The 17,450-nt window shown below is 38.6% G+C and overlaps 1 protein-coding gene across 2 annotated transcripts in view; it reads left to right on the top strand.

The window, feature by feature from the left end:
- Positions 1-12,152, top strand: part of LOC140946515 (uncharacterized) — a 13,801-nt gene extending 1,649 nt beyond the window's left edge. Inside the window, exons 2-9 of one of the 2 annotated variants that reach the window (XM_073395644.1) lie at positions 928-1,008; positions 2,863-2,913; positions 3,349-3,384; positions 7,042-7,077; positions 9,428-9,457; positions 10,202-10,261; positions 11,008-11,039; positions 11,971-12,152. In XM_073395644.1, coding sequence (XP_073251745.1) covers positions 945-1,008; positions 2,863-2,913; positions 3,349-3,384; positions 7,042-7,077; positions 9,428-9,457; positions 10,202-10,261; positions 11,008-11,039; positions 11,971-12,009 — 348 coding nt within the window. In that variant the 5' untranslated portion in view covers positions 928-944 and the 3' untranslated portion in view covers positions 12,010-12,152. The remainder of the gene's footprint in view (positions 1-927; positions 1,009-2,862; positions 2,914-3,348; positions 3,385-7,041; positions 7,078-9,427; positions 9,458-10,201; positions 10,262-11,007; positions 11,040-11,970) is intronic. The other variant, XM_073395645.1, reaches the window with a different exon arrangement.
- Positions 12,153-17,450: the final 5,298 nt, after the last annotated feature.

Genomic DNA, 17,450 nt, shown 5'->3' with positions numbered 1-17,450 from the left:
GAAGTTTGATATTACTTCAATAGAAACGTTTATAATTGTAAATACTTCTCTAAAAGGGCTTTAACTTAGCACTGGTTAAAATATTGAGAGAAAATAAACTGAATAGAGTTCTAAAGTGTGACGTTTTAAAAATTAAATTTCTGAAATCATCGGATTTGTCAGGATATTCTGAGAGAACAATGTCCAAGAGGCCTACTTGCCAAATGAGCATTTCGGGGCAAATTGTCTCTGAGATCGTAGCCCAGTTATGCTTAGAAAACTCCATACAAAACTTTCTAAATTTTTTTGGGTCGACCCAAAAAAAATTAGAAGGGTTTGTATGGAGTATAATTGGCTAACATCTCAGAGACAATTTGCCCCGAAATGCTCATTTTTGTTAAGTAGGCCTCTTGGACATTGTTCTTTCAGGATATCCTGACAAATCCCATAATTTCAGAAATTTTTATTTTTACGACGTCATCACTTTAGTACTCTATTGGGAGAGAACTGTCGTGTAGGTTAAAAAGTGAATAATTTGGGGGGATTTTTTCTTCTAAAAAGTCCTTGTATTAGGCAAAGTATTGCTTTAATGTCTATGAGTTTCTCGAGGGATGAATTCAAGCTTTCGTAGTAAAACTCGGTAACAGACATTTCTGTTGGTTTCCCTGAACCACCATATTGGTGCCCCTGAGAGGCACCAACATGATGACGTCTCCATACAAAGCTCTCTAAATTTACGTAAACCATTTCTCCTAATATCGCGCATATGAAAAATTGCACTGACCTGAATCTTGGCGAGGGTCTTTGTATGTTTACCTTCTTTATTTTCCCCGATTCTGGACTCTATCTATTGAACGGTTTTGATTTTTATTTTCGATGGCGTGACAGTGAAAACCAGCAATATATATCATTACTTATTATGATTTTATACATATTGTTTTGTTTCAGTGCATCGGTCAATAAAGATGAAGTTTTCAAGCTCCTTTGTGATTTGTATGCTGCTTTTACTGTCCTTTGTGTCTGCCAAAGGTAAAGTCTGAACAGAAGTTGCATTGGTTATTTTAGGTTACTCTTACTAGAGAATTATGCTTACATGACAAGCGGTCTGGGCACGGCAACCTTGAAAATGGGCACCAGTGCCGAAATGTTTGGTTCTTCATTTGTTCGTTTACACGACAAAACTGACTGTTTTTAAGGGCGCCGAAATGGACATCGGCAGCTCTAAATTAATGAGCTCATCTTATCATTTTGTCAGCGGTTTAACTGCTTTCAAGATGGCGGACAGCAGACGTAGACTATACTTAGCTTCAAAAATAATCTGGTTTTCTTTTGAGATTTTTGAAAAGTTAAAAGGAATTTTAGAAACTCTGGAGATCTTATGATGAATTAAGCAAGTTCCAAGAATTTTAGAACTTTAATCCTTTTAAAAATAAATAAACTAAATAAATGTTCCTGCTGGCGTAAATTGTAGTGAACTCAATGCGCTTGAAAAGCTATTTGCAGTATGAAAAGCGACCAGGGGCAAAGAGGCCTCATGGCTTCTCATGCACAGTGGTTTTACTACGCTGGTAAGTTGCGCATAATGTTTGTGCAAGCCGCGCTAGCTGTAATGTTTTAAATAGCTTAACTCGAGTTGTCTTTTAACGTCTTCACAAATTTAACGACAGCAGGATGGTTTCCTCGCTGACTTCTAAAATGTTGGACACCGGTGCCCTACATAATTCCATTTACACGATAAAAAATTAGGGGTACCGTGCCAGGGGCCCATTTTTAGGGGTGCCATGCCAAAAACACTTGTTGACGCCTATTGCTTGAAAGCCTAACAAGAGGGCAACTGAGGCAAAAGTCTAAAATCATTGCTTCGTTAATCAAACCCACTTCGGATTTAGCTATAACAAATTAGATTTACTATAATTACTCCCATAACCTTATGACTTTCGTTAATAACCTGCCAACTAAAATTTCAGCGTGAAGAAACAAAGTTGACGCTTGATCATACAACCGGCGGGGAGAAAATGCCGCCTTTGATCTGATGGTTAGATTTTTTAGTGTAACCAAAACCGTTGGTCCCATTTCACAGCACTGTTAATGATAAACAGGGCTTCGTCACGTGTTCTTTCCCGGGATAGCTTGGCAAGCCAAAAGATCAGGCCCGGGTTGTTCGAAGCATGGTTAGTGCTAAACAGCGTTAAATACCATGGAAACCTATACATTTTGATACCTCTTAACCAACGGTTAGCGCTAACCAGGCTTCGAGCAACCGGCCCCAGAGCTATATGTACTATTCTGGGCCCAGTTCGAAGGCCGATTAGAGCTTAACCTAGGGTTAAATTTAACCCGGGTTTCTTTTTCTTTTGTTCAAAAGCATTTTCTCGGATAATTTTCTCTGTTATTTTTAAGAGCATCCAATCATCAACTTGTTGACAGAAAGAATTAAACTGAATTCACTTTTTAATCTTTCAAATCTGAATTCAAATTTCGCACTAACCTTGGGTTATCTAAACCCAGCTTTGAACAACTCGGCCCTGAATCACATGCGACAAGGAAGAAACAGTAGCGGAGCAACAACTGCCAGACCTGACCCCTAGTGACTATCTTTCCTGGGTTTTTGGGATTGGGTGTGAAGGCAACTTGCATGGCACGCTGTAGAACTGAATGTGTAACGTTTCTCGCAACGGCTCATGCAGGGTGCGACATTGAAGTTTCAAGACTATTAAAACTTTCAAATAATTGCTAGTTGCATTTAAAAAATGGCCTGGCTCAGCCGAGGCACGAGGAACTTATCAGCAATAGGATGAGCCCATAACCAGGGTCAACCACTGGCCAACCCAACTACGCCGTAGAACTGGTACTTCTAAAATGCTAATTTATTAACATTTTCAGGAATGCCTTTTGATGAACTGGATAGTACTGACGTGACAGGGGAAGAACAAGGTTGTTAGGAGGAAATCAGTTTGAACAGAACTTTAAGCTAAGCATTTAGAAGCCTGAAAATAAAATAATAAATAAATGAATAAAAATAATCGAACTGACAATTAGAAGCGGACGAACTCGAGATTTCTATTAGCAAATATATTTAAAATCTAAAGTATAGTCAAGTGATGGAGCTCTCCAGCATACTTACTGGTGATTTTGAACAATAATATCCGGGTTCTTTTTTTTTTACACTACGGCATCTATTAGGGTAAAACTATACTCAGTTTGATATTTTGATATCTTGGTTTTTAAGTGCGTTTAACTGTTACGATCATAGATTGAAACTCTGAGCATTCTTAAATTTTGATGAAGAACTTGCTGAAGAATACTTATCCTATTGATTGTCACCATTCTCTCTTGTTGTCACTGATTTTGTCATTTCTTTTGCTTTAGATCTGAATGTCCGCAACATTGCGGGCAAAGCTTACGGTAAGTTGAGAAGCCAACAAAAGACAGGGGCGGATCCAGGATTTTTTTTAGGAGGGGGTGCACTCGTCTCTTACTCTACTTCAACACCAATTAGGCCTTTCCCGATTGCGCTCGTAAAATCCTAAAAAAGTGCTGGCAAAAATGGCTAAAAAGTGCTCAAAAAGTGCTCAAAATCTCAAGATAGTGCTCAAAAAGTGCTAAAAGTTGTGAACAGTTACCTCTAAGCTTTTCGTAAATATGTCAATTTTTACTGAAGTAATTAACAATCTATTTTGCGTAGTGTTGTTCGACAGGTTGTTACGAAAGGTTGACAGAATATAGAACAATAATATTTTTAAAAAACTAAAGCCGGTTACGAATTGTAAATAAATTCAGCAGTACTAGCATCAGATGATTTAGAAATTTGAGATGACACACGCATGATACATCAGCCAATCAGAAACTTCAATTCTCACGCTCAGTGAGGATAAGTCCACGTGCCTTTCCATGACAACGGTCTTTTATTCTTGACAACATCATTAGTTATTCAAATTTATGACCTGGAACACGATTCTCGTTGCGAGCGACACACAGTTTTTGCTTTTAAATGTTTTAGAAGACATATGTTGCTCGAAATTTGCTCGAAATGTGAAATATTGCTCAAATGTTGCCCAAAGTGCGAAAAAGTGCTTAAGGGTGCTCAAAATGCAAAATAGTGCTCCAAACTCAAAAAGGGCGAAAAAGGTGCTCAGCGCAATCGGGAAAGGCCTAACACCAAAAAAACCACATAGTTTTTTTTTGCCGAATACCAGTTGTATTAGAAAACCGCAGGTCATCTCAAGGGGGTGGGGGGGGGGGGTGCGCACCCCCTGCACCCTCCCCCTAGATCCGCCCCTGAAAAGATATTTAACCCATGCCAGTAGTTTACATTGTGAACCACAAAAACAAATACAGTCGAGCCTCCATGTGCGACTACCGGTTGTAAACGACCATCTCATAAGTGAACATCTATTCAAACTACCAAAATTTCCCTAGACTGCAAAACAGTCGGTTTTTTCCTCAAAATCAGTAAAGAAATCGGTAAAGCGTGGCGTAAGAGCCTTACGCGCGCGAACCGCGCGAGCCTCACACGCTCTACGTGTGAGGCGTATTTTTAGCGTCTCTTCCCAGTCTCGCTCTCTGTTTTCAGCCTCGTTCCACACCTTTTTTTTGACTGCTCGCGCGTACTTGAATACGCAAAAATACGGACTGTTTTGCAGTCTAAAATTTCCCCAGTCAAATCATCCCTGATAAACTTAAATTAAATACATGAGAATATAACAAAATATGAAAAGGCAGATACCTGAAAAATCAACATCTCTTTGAATTGAGGTAAGACTTGCATTCAGCTTTTCTGAGTCCGGGAACTCACTGTAGGTCCTTTTTTCATCAGGGATATGTAACGGATTTCTGCTAAATTCTGTCCGCTCACTCGGAAGTACAACATTAAATGCGCTGCTCCTCGTATTATGATTATGGCTGACGCGCTGTGCAATAGAACAAAAATTTGAGCGTTCTGAGTTTGGAACGTCCTTTACATTCCTTCCGTTAATTTCCAAAAGCTTCATAGTATTATCTCCAAGCTTTTCTAATATTCCAACGAGGCCATGCACTGCCCGGGGCCTGAGGTATGTCCAGAAATGCACGCATTGGCGAAAATGGCAGAAATGGCAATTAATTGCAGAGACCAATAAAGGTGAAGGTACTCTGAGTTGATGCTAGGAACCAATGAGATTTTGGCATCTAAACAGAACTTTGCTAAAGGTCAAACAAGGGCACTTTGAGACCGCCTCTTGGTTCTTCACAATTTTGTCGTCTCGTTATTACGACTAAAGGAGTTTAGAAGCATAATCCCCAATTAAATATCTTCATGATTCAAACGCCGAGTACAGTGATGCAGCTGTTTAAGGGTTCATATTTTAGTGTGGCTGCTGGTTAAAGACAGTTATGACCTAATTCGGTTATCGTGAACGGCACAACGTACGTGAATTATGTTTCATCTGCTTCTACGGTGAAGTATAAAAAATGATATTTTTCAAAGGTCTACAAATGAAACGTTAATAATTGGTATTTGGATATTGACTTTAACTTGGAAGTATGCGGAAGATAGAGGAAAGTGAATATATAGCATGAGGATCGACTCAGCTGTGTGTTTCGCGTTTTCATTCATGTACGGCAATACCCAAAAAAATACCACACAAAAAAACAGATATATATATATTTAGGATGGAAAAGGTAGATTCATCATTCTTGGTACGGTTACACTGAAGCATTCAAAATAGCTCATGCCCGTCAAACGTGCCTATGTTTGCCTATCATTTAGTGGTGTGACCAAAGTAAATCTCTGTTTATCTTTGTATTGATTCATTTTCAATCAGGTTATTCCGAGAAACAAATTAGTTTTTTACGTAGCTTCCTGCGTAAAAATAGTAAACTCAATTTGTTTGCTAATTTAATATTCATTCTCATATTTTCAGTTATTCATACTCGAAAACCTGGAGCGTGCTAGGCCCCTAGCTTAAGTTAGGCCAATGCGTCGAGTTTTCAAAGGAAAATACAAAATTAGTTAAAATAAAATAAAATAATCAGTATAAAACTATTTACATAGCTGAAAGCTATAGAATAATTGTTAAGCTATATAGTTAATCGATAACAGAACTGAGAACAGGGGAAATATAATGGGAAAATAAAAAGACTATCTAAAACTAGTTGCTGCTATGTAGGTACATTAAGTTCATCTTCCTGATTTGTGTTACGAACTTTCTAACTCCATCATTATATCACAAGGAATTGCAAGAGATTACTGTTTAACCCTCGGACGTACGGGGGGGGGGGGGGGGGGGTTGCCACCCTCCTGGACCATAAAACATCAGCACCTGACGTTTTCAGTAGCTGTTCGTTTGTTCCTCGCGTGCATTTTGAGACAAGTTTAGAAATGGTCAGTTACTAGTTACTATGGTAACTAGATATGACGTCATAAGCAGCAGGTGGTCAAGCCATTCTTTAGTGACAATGCATGTTTTTTCAACTTTTTTCAACAATAAAGTAAAACTTGTGGATGAAATGATACAAAGTGCTTATTTATGTGTTATTTGACACGTCAAGCACAAAAAAATCACCATCTATTGTGATTTTAACCTGATTTCTAATTTTTGGTAAATCCAAGTTGGAGGCCAAGACCATTGACGCGCTGTGCAATAGAACAAAAATTTGAGCGTTCTGAGTTTGGAACGTCCTTTACATTCCTTCCGTTAATTTCCAAAAGCTTCATAGTATTATCGCCAAGCTTTTCTAATATTCCAACGAGGCCATGCACTGCCCGGGGCCTCACAGCCTCCAAGGGGCCACTTTTGGCATCCAATTCAAATCGCCAGAGGCTGGTGATTGTTCGCCATTTTCGCCATTGCGTGCATGGCCATTTTTGCCAAAATCGCCAATTTCGCCAAAATCGCCAGCCTCCAAGGGGCAACTTTTGGCATCCAATTCAAATCGCCAGCGGTTGGCGATTTTTCGCCAGTTTCGCCATTTTCGCCATTGCATGCATTTCTGGACATAAGTGCGGGGCCTGGTCAGCTGAGCCCCTCTGCCACTCTCACATTATTTTAGTTGCGTAATAATTTTTCTCATCATTTTTTCCAGATATTGTTTTGGGAGCATATCATAGAGTACGCAATGGTAAGCAAAATATTATGCACTGTTTAAAAAACGAGCAGTAGTATATCTATCCACTGATTATCAGGTTTAAAACCTCGAGGTGGAGACGAGAGTTTTTACACCTCGTGATCAGTACACGAGTCGGCTGCAAGTTTCTTTGAACGGCTTCAAAATCTTTGATACAGATCGACTCATTCTTGCACTAATATTTAGATTTAGGGTTAGCTTGGTCTAAAAAAAATGGACGTAAAGTTTAGCCTTGTCTTTATCAGATAAAAAGACACTCATTAAACATTGCTTTCTTTTGTTTCTCTTTATGAATTATTAGTCTGAGCATATGTATCTTTGTGGCATTGTGGCTTTGTGGCTTTGTCTGTTCGGATGCGTGTTGCAGAGACCAATAAGGGTGAAGGTACTCTGAGTTGATGCTAGGAACCAATGAGATTTTGGCATCTAAACAGAACTTTGCTAAAGGTCAAACAAGGGCACTTTGAGACCGCCTCTTGGTTCTTCACAATTTTGTCGTCTCGTTATTACGACTAAAGGAGTTTAGAAGCATAATCCCCAATTAAATATCTTCATGATTCAAACGCCGAGTACAGTGATGCAGCTGTTTAAGGGTTCATATTTTAGTGTGGCTGCTGGTTAAAGACAGTTATGACCTAATTCGGTTATCGTGAACGGCACAACGTACGTGAATTATGTTTCATCTGCTTCTACGGTGAAGTATAAAAAATGATATTTTTCAAAGGTCTACAAATGAAACGTTAATAATTGGTATTTGGATATTGACTTTAACTTGGAAGTATGCGGAAGATAGAGGAAAGTGAATATATAGCATGAGGATCGACTCAGCTGTGTGTTTCGCGTTTTCATTCATGTACGGCAATACCCAAAAAAATACCACACAAAAAAACAGATATATATATATTTAGGATGGAAAAGGTAGATTCATCATTCTTGGTACGGTTACACTGAAGCATTCAAAATAGCTCATGCCCGTCAAACGTGCCTATGTTTGCCTATGATTTAGCGGTGTGACCAAAGTAAATCTCTGTTTATCTTTGTATTGATTCATTTTCAATCAGGTTATTCCGAGAAACAAATTAGTTTTTTACGTAGCTTCCTGCGTAAAAATAGTAAACTCAATTTGTTTGCTAATTTAATATTCATTCTCATATTTTCAGTTATTCATACTCGAAAACCTGGAGCGTGCTAGGCCCCTAGCTTAAATTAGGCCAATGCGTCGAGTTTTCAAAGGAAAATACAAAATTAGTTAAAATAAAATAAAATAATCAGTATAAAACTATTTACATAGCTGAAAGCTATAGAATAATTGTTAAGCTATATAGTTAATCGATAACAGAACTGAGAACAGGGGAAATATAATGGGAAAATAAAAAGACTATCTAAAACTAGTTGCTGCTATGTAGGTACATTAAGTTCATCTTCCTGATTTGTGTTACGAACTTTCTAACTCCATCATTATATCACAAGGAATTGCAAGAGATTACTGTTTAACCCTCGGACGTACGGGGGGGGGGGGGGGGGTTGCCACCCTCCTGGACCATAAAACATCAACACCTGACGTTTTCAGTAGCTGTTCGTTTGTTCCTCGCGTGCATTTTGAGACAAGTTTAGAAATGGTCAGTTACTAGTTACTATGGTAACTAGATATGACGTCATAAGCAGCAGGTGGTCAAGCCATTCTTTAGTGACAATGTATGTTTTTTCAACTTTTTTCAACAATAAAGTAAAACTTGTGGATGAAATGATACAAAGTGCTTATTTATGTGTTATTTTGCACGTCAAGCACAAAAAAATCACCATCTATTGTGATTTTAACCTGATTTCTAATTTTTGGTAAATCCAAGTTGGAGGCCAAGACCATTGTTAGTGACGTCACAGGCCTCCAGCAGCTCCACCACCAACAAAATATACCTCATATTGTTGAGAAGATCAAAACACTCGAAACACTGCAACATATCAAAAACTCTGGTGAGGGATCCCATCACCCCCCCTCCTCCCCTTGTACCTCGGTGGGGGTATGAATTTGAGTTTACGTCCGAGGGTTAAACTAAGACTGAGTTAAATTGCATTCCTGAAAAAGTATAGTTTACGCAAAATTTTTGTTACAAATTTTCCTCTTCCGTGATAAAAAATTTTCAAAACTATGATAAAAGGGCGGCGAGGACGGTTTGGTATGACCCTGTCGGCACACGCTTACACCTTCAAAGACCTTTAACAATTACTACAAAATGTAAATTCCTGTTGCCTTAATTCAAGATGCCAGTGAGTTTATAATTATCATTATCATTAACATTTAATCATTATCGTTATAATTTTTGTTATTTACTATTATATTTTTCAGGAATAAAGAAACTCAAGAAAAGTGTCAGAGGTGGGCGAGAGTCACTTTTTTTGATAATCATGCCCATAACCTAAACATTTTTATATTTATTTATTTTTAAATAAATAGTACACATCAATACGAGAACTTCACCAAAAAAAATTGGTGATTTGAACTCAACGTGATTTTTTTTTCAGAAGGTTTTAGAAACGTTCAAATTTGCCGCCTCATCTTGGCAACCCATTCGTCTTTAGTTGGTATTCTCTCGGTAACCACTCGGAAACAGAGGAGCTGTGACGTAGTTTAAAGAGCTATGACGTTAATTAAGGAACGCGTGACTAAAGATAGAAGAACACAAGTGCAGAATAAAAATATTTCTTTGTAATTCACAAACTAATTACAGCTGTTAAATGGTAAAACATGTCGGTAAAATTCGTTAATTGCATGCAATTAGATGCAACAACGCTGGGTAATACCCAAATTAAAGAGACAAGCAAGCATAAAAATCACCCGTTTTTCAGTTTCTGAATTTATGACGTTACGTACATTGTATGAGCATGTTAGTTTGTGATCATCGGAACGGGTGTGCCAAAGAAATAAAGAGTGAAAAAAAAGTTATAAAAAAATCGTTGTGCATGTCAAAGCCCACTTTTTTAGCAAAGACGTCTGTCCTGAATGTCTAGTCTTTGAACAACATAAAAATTTTTACGTTATGCATGGTCAATTTAAGCATTATATGCAGTGACTCTTCCCAAACATGGAAAATTGAATGTGTCTTTTTTTTCTTCTTTTCAGAAATTAGAAGAGATGTCAAATTCATCAAGGCGAAAGTTGGGCGAAAAGGAAAGAAAAGAGGTTTTTCAAGTTGTTTTTTTCTTCTAGTGTGTTCATCAGTTCTTCTTATCATGTTTAATTTCACTTAACTTGTGGACTTCGCCGATCAATAGTCTATTTCCTAGTTCCAAAAAACAACGTGGAATCCACAATACAAGACTGTTTTGGATTACCTTGTATGACCTTGTCTGCTACACAGCCGTTTTTAGTGTCGACACTAAAAACGGTTGTGTAGCTGACTATCTATGACCGGATCAACTCTAAAACACTAAACTTGCATTGCAGTGTGATCATCAAGCACTGTGATTATAAGGAATATTCATTGCAAGGACTGACTAGAGGAGAGGAGAATATCTCGTAAAAATGTTGAAAGAAATTTGATCACTCATTCTGCAGCACAGTTCTCCGCGCAGATACAGTCAAGCCTCGTTAATACGGATACCGAGGGGACGTAGAAAGTGTCCGTATTAAGCAGGTTGATTAAGAGAAAATGTAGGGGGTTTCTTTTCCTAAACAAAACAAACTGTCCGTAATAATGAGGTGTCCATATTAATCGGGTGTACGTAAAGTTGGGTTTGAACATGCATGACTGTATAAGTATGCAGCCTTGCCGTGTCGCGCAAGGTTTTAGTTAACTTAAGGGTATGCACAATAAGCTCAAGTCTAAAGCAGTTTTAATCACTGCTGAAGTAAAACCCCGCATGTCTGTTCCCTGAAGAAAACCAACCCCTGTCTAGCTTAATACTGAGACAACTCATTTGTTTTAGGTTGGGGACGACGCAATCGATGGGGCGACTACGTAAGCTAAACTTTGTTTTTTTACTTTTAAATTGTTTTTTTTTAATTACTAAATTTCCATGTTTGCGCAGTTCATTAAAATCCAGTAAAGAAACATTCCGCAAAACTGATTCTTCGAAAATCTTCCTTCTTCCTTTTTTTTTGTCGGAAACACAATAAAAACTACAAGTTTACCATCGCATTATCATATATAGTTTACCACTACGCTATTGAAAACGACCCAGTAAAACGTTATTGTTCCTATACGCATATTGGATTGGTCGAGTTGTTTTCAGTTTCCGCGCAAAAGTAGTTATAATTCCAGCGTTTTCGAAAAACTTTCCATTTTGCTCGTCGACGGACATACAAAAACCTCCGTTTTCAAATTGAAAGCCTATTCTTTCGATAGAGTTTTCAGAAACCTCAGCTTACTATATAACAAGCATTTAGTATCTTAGATGTAGCAGCTCGCCAACCTTAAACAATGGAACTAATGATAAACAATGTTGTGTTATTGTTTTCTACGACCAACAGGGGCGGATCCAGGATTTTTTTTAGGAAGGGGTGCACTCGTCTCTTGCTCTACTTCAACACCAATAAACCACATAGTTTTTTTTTCTGCAGAATACCAGTTGTATTAGAAAACCGCAGGTCATCTCGGGGGGGGGGGGGGGGTACCCACCCCCTACACTCTCCCCCTAGATCCGTCCCTGACCAATGAGGAGATACATTGCGAGCAGCTGCTACGGTACTGGTATCTTTCACCCAAAAGGACCTTATACTCCTTGTTACTAGACCCACACCCCCCCCCAAACCCACACCCCCCCCCCCGCCATTTTTGCATACGTTATTGTGGGAGTTTCGGAAATCAAAGTTTCCCCTTACTTTGAAGGATTAAGCCAGGCACATTATGCTATGGTCATATGTTTCCAATATGCCTTTTTTTCTTCCAGGAGGAAACATCCGCTTCCGGTTCTGGTCAGAGTGAGTGAGAGGTTATCCCAATGCTAACAAGATGGCCGCCATTCAACACCTGTTCATTCGATTAGTGCAGTTAGATTATAATATTAAATCATTTTTAAAAAGGTGAAGGCTCTGGCAATGTAACACGATGGAAATAAAGTCTGCAAACAAAGTTTGTAGTGTTTCTGGTTTTCTCTTTACAGATCTTTACAAGAAGCGTTGACCTTGAGATATCTTGTTTCAATAATTCCGTCGACGATTTATATTTCTTCGCGTTCAGTCCTTAGAAAATTCAACTTGCGTGTTTTCCATAACACCAAGATTTACCGTAATTTCAGGAAGGTTTCTTTCTACCCAAGTGAAAAATTGCCGGGAAAAGTGATTCGCCTCCATTTTTAACCTGTTGGTCTGGTCGAACCGAAACTTACCCTTTCATCTTCGAATTATTCCCCTTCCATTTCACTGAGATGGAATGAAGGTTTTGGTCAGAACGTTACGCCAGAACCTTAATGAAACGTATCAGCCATCAAATGATAGAAATTATCACTTTGCGTGTTTATAATCTAATAATGCGAGGTCATGCATCGTCTCAAATCTTGAAAACATGCATTGGTATTTAGTCACATAACATAAGCTTTCTTTCGCCCCACTTCACACACAAAATAAATACACAAGCTGTCCTCAAAAAGGCAGTACGTGAGGTCAGAAACGCCTAAGGTTTTTCCTGTACTCTGCTGTAGTCAAACTTGCATGAACTTTCAAAAACCTAGTCATTGATGAATCCCGGGCCCTGCAACTTTCCCTTAATCATAAACTAAATAAGCAAACCATCAAACCAGCTTTTGTTTCGCAGAAGAGTTAATTTTGTTGCGTTACGGAAGAAGTACACGAAAAGTTAAAATCTTTAAACTACACAAAGCTTCTTGTCTGTAAACAAATTTTAAGATGCCACATAATTTTCTTTTGAGACAAGATTGGTCCTGAAGCGTGACCAAAAGCGTGACAAAGCTTATATAATTATTCGAAATTTCTTGTCTCAAGTAAAACACAAAAAAACTTCAATCTAGATTTTTACTAGAAAAACTCTATTGGTTCCTTCTAAACTGGTTAATTATAGGCCAAGACAAAAGCAAGCTGCATGTCTGGGACTCCCTTTCTCGTCCCCTACCCCCAGGGTCTGTAAGGACGGGCGGTCGGTACTCTGAAGTAATAACCAAATTTTCTCGCATCGATGGTATAGTATTGGAGGCTTCTGTAATATGAATATAACTTGAAAACTTTTTTCAATTAATTACTATAATTGCAGTTCACTGTGATTTACCAAGGACGGCTATACCTTCTACGTTCATACCTTTCATACCGCTCATATCTTTCCCGTTCATTCTAGCAGAATCATTTCCGTTCAGTAACTTCTATAAAATTCTGTAAACTATGACAACGTAGCAAGATAGTATCTCAAAATAAGCATTTTATAATTGCAGAACTAAATTTCAAATCAGATTTATAATATCAACTGGACTGGTCATTGAAGAAACGCGGTGCAACAGTTTAATTAAATGGAGTCGGGTCATCGCTTATATATGGCGTATCCTGACTACACAGTTGTTACCAGTGTTAGACGGACAGCCACAGAACCTTTGCTGTCTCCGTTTAATAGAGGTGTCTGCTAAAGTCAGGTTCGTTTTACTAAAAATATGGCAAGAGAGACGGTTTCAAAGATAGAATGCATGTAAACCGAGCTACTCGTCCGTTTAATACCAGTATTGTTGTAGTTATGCGTTGGTTTGGTTCTTTAATTTGATCACTGCGAAAAACGACCTACCTATTGATTCATCTGGTAAGAATCTGAAAACTCGATCTGACTATAGGATTAAGTCACAGTGTTAAACCTAATATGTCATATCTATTTGCCATTGTTTTATTTTGTATTCAACTTATAGATGTTCAACGACTGCGAGTCATTGTATCCTAGTTTTGGGTGGATTTTGATGAGTACCTAAGAGCTTTAAGCAAGTGATCTCAGTTATTGAAGTGGGTCGATCTTGGTAAGTTCACGAAAAATCCCATGTTCAAAACGATTTGATAGTTATTTAACTGTTTCTAAACAGCTACTTCCGTTTCCATGCTTTTTTGTTTTTTCTTTGACCAATCATCTGTTGTTTAGTGGACGTATTGCATTGGTGTGAGTCTGACTGATTATTCAAAACTGTTTGGAGCTCATAATATTAATAGTTAGTTTATTGCAACGTTGGTTTCTCCAAATCTTTTTAACCTTAACAGAGAAAAGACTGTTTTATGAATTGTTATAACTCAAGCGAAGGACTTTTCAATAGGATGCTCTGACTGTTAATAGAAGTATAATAAATTTACAACAAAAGCGCAAAAATTTTTAACGATCCCTGTAGACAATAATTCAAAGGATTCCTGAAACTATTGGAAATACGGACAATCAAAGTTTCTCTTAAATTGCATGTCATTAACGAGGCACCAGTTTAATTCTTACTAACAATAGCCCGGATGACGCATTTTAGAAAAGAATTTCCTTGTAAGAGATGTGTTGATACTCTCACTGGTAGTTGTATCCAAAAATAGATATATAGATTTAGCAGAGGCGAAAGGCGAAGCTCCCGTTAATGAAAACATATTGAAAAGAAATCCACTTAGATGTGAGCTTGCGACTGGTTGAAAACAAGTATCTTTTCAGGGGTAAACTGAAACTTGAGTCCACGATATGGTCCTCTGATACTGGTCAGGGGATACTTTGTTTTGACAGCTGTCAATTGACCACAACATGTATGTTCAACATTTCACATTCTGGTTTCTCTTTGGTGCGGACGGACGGGGCGGGCGAACGTCCAGTCATTGGACTACCAAAATTTATCCGATGGTTGGATGACCAAATTTTCTTAGCTACGGGCCTCTGTTTTTAAGTGGGGGAGGACATGGCAGTAGAATCCCTGGCGAATAGTGGGAGGAAGTGGTACGGGAGGCGCAAGAGGAAAAGGCGGGAGGTGGGAGTTTTAAAAGGCCGGGTAGTAAGCGGAATGTTGGAATAGGAGAAAATTACGCAACAATGCTTATTACTCCGTTATCGCAAAGAAGCCAAGAATGGGCAGGGATTCTGGTTTTAGAGAAAAAAATTTTGAAAATTCCAAAAACAAATTCAAGGCTGAAGTGGTTGGACTAGTGGCTTTCTGATCCAATGGTTTCTCGATAAAAAGCTGATAGTAGAAATTTAAGGCAAAACATCAGCGAAATTTTTCATGAGCCAAATTCACGCTTTTGTATTATTGCTCAATGATAGCTGCAGGTTTTTTCAAAGTTTAGTAGCCGTCAAGTTAGGAGCGAAAAGATAGATAAATCAACGCACTTGTTACAACAACGGATCCGCCTTCAGCTTTTCTTTCTTTAAAAACGGCAAACTCAGTGGCGGAATTGTGCCGTTAGTTGATTAATATCCTTTAATATTTTAGTTGACTGATTGCTCCAGTCGTTGATAACATTTTTATTGCAGAAATTAAAATCAGCCAGTAAAGATGAAGATTTGTTGTGCGGCCTCTCTGATATGCTTCCTTCTCTTGGCAGCCATGGTGTCGTCGTCAGGTAAAGAAGCATTTATATTTAGTTATTCATCGTTTACAATAAATATATACCACGTTTTCCTTTGAAAATATGATGTGATTTTCTTTCTAAATTTTCGGTGCTCCTGTCCACCTCGCAAATATCAGCGGTTAACCTAAAGTTATTTGTTGCTCGCACTTGCAAGTTCAGCGTTGGTTCTGACGTCGTTCCCTAATTTCGAACAAACAGTAGTGAAGCGCGCGGGAAAGCTTTCCTCTATTGTCGACGGCGTCGCCGTTCATAGTAGGGAGCTTTAACATCGACGACGGCAACGGCAACGAAAACGTCAGTTTTAAAATGAATTCCCGTTTTTTCAATCTTTGTCGCGTTTATTCCAATTTGCTGAAAATGGGAAGTGTAGGCGAATTCCCTGGAGTTGATTTCTTGAGGACCGCACTCAAGTTTAGAGAGAGAAAAAGAGATTCGTCGTCGCTTGTTTACGTCCTCCATGAAACTTGCAATTAGACATTTCACGTCCAGTCGTAGTCGTGCAAGGACGGTAAAGAAATGTACTAAAAAGCGTGATGCACGTGCAAAGTTGTTGTTTTGCGCAATAAACCTATTGCTTTTTTGACGTTCTCGTCGCCGTCGCCGTCGTCGTTGCTAAAGCTTCCTAGTTATTATCTTGCGTCGCAGACGCGCGTACTTTAAGCTCGGTTAGTAACGTCTGCGAATCAGCACCGAGATACACGTTCTGCGCCCAAAAAGGACTCGATCAACGAATTACCGGATGTGCCTTTCGAATTTCCTTTGAGGCAGGCTAATCGTGGTGCTTACTGCAATCTTGGTACACATGTGAGAGCCTAGAACGAGGATTTCGATCGATGCTGTTGTGCAGACGGACTTGACCAGAGAGTTTTGTTTCGTCTGTGGCGAGGACTCATGTTCATAGTAGAGAACTATAATTTCAAGAAAGTCACTCTCCGTATTTCTTGGTGCCAGAGACTTTTCATTCGAGGTTTCAGTTTCGCCCGTGGCTTCGGCCAAAGGCCGAAGTTTTGTCGGCCTGCTGCCGCCACCGAAGCATCTCGCCGCAAGTGAGAAAAAAACCTCCGGTGCCCTAAATGTACTCTCCGAGTTAGATCACCAAGCTCGAAAAATGAATAACGCGCGAAATCTTCCGCCATTTTCTCCAGCGCTGCGCTGCCAAAACAGCAGAGCCACCGCACCGCGTGTCTCTTGCACCTTTCGTGTTATATAAATTCGATTGACGTCACTGAATGTATTAATGTCGGCAAAATAAACATGGGGTCAGTATGAAGAATTAGCTCAAAGAATTAGGCCAATCATAGAAAGAAACATACTTTGAATAAACATCATTGTTACAGGAGCGAAAAATTATTGTGGATGTCATCACTATAACTATTATTAAGTACTATATTATTATTATTATTATTATTATTATTATTATTAACGATAGAGGCGGGTTGTCATTAAGGGTCGCCTGAAGGAATTCTCCCACCCACACATAATAGTGTTGGGGGATTCTAAGTATGTTCTTTATATTTATGTATTTTATTCCTTTCTCTACTGTTCTGTAACATTACCTAACTAACATAATACAGAAATGAATGGAATGATCAGTAGTAAACAGTGATAGTAATGAATTAACAATTATTCTTTGAAATCGAGGTGAATAGTGGCTAAATATTTACCGAGCCACGAAGTGGCGAGGTAAATATTTCTAAAGCCACTTTTCACCGAGATTGAAAAGAATAACTGTTTTAGTATATACACACGAAGTGATCTCAGCAAAATCAGAGAGGAAACCATTAAAAAGTACGATTCGATTGACAGATCAGGTGAGCTAGACACGCGAAAGTTTAAAAATAGATCTTTGTAGAATTTT

This window comes from Porites lutea, chromosome 8 (genome assembly GCF_958299795.1).
Source record: "Porites lutea chromosome 8, jaPorLute2.1, whole genome shotgun sequence".
NCBI classification, from domain to species: Eukaryota; Metazoa; Cnidaria; class Anthozoa; order Scleractinia; family Poritidae; genus Porites; species Porites lutea.
Note: the sequence above shows the minus strand (reverse complement) of the source record. Positions and strands in the feature narration are given on the sequence as shown.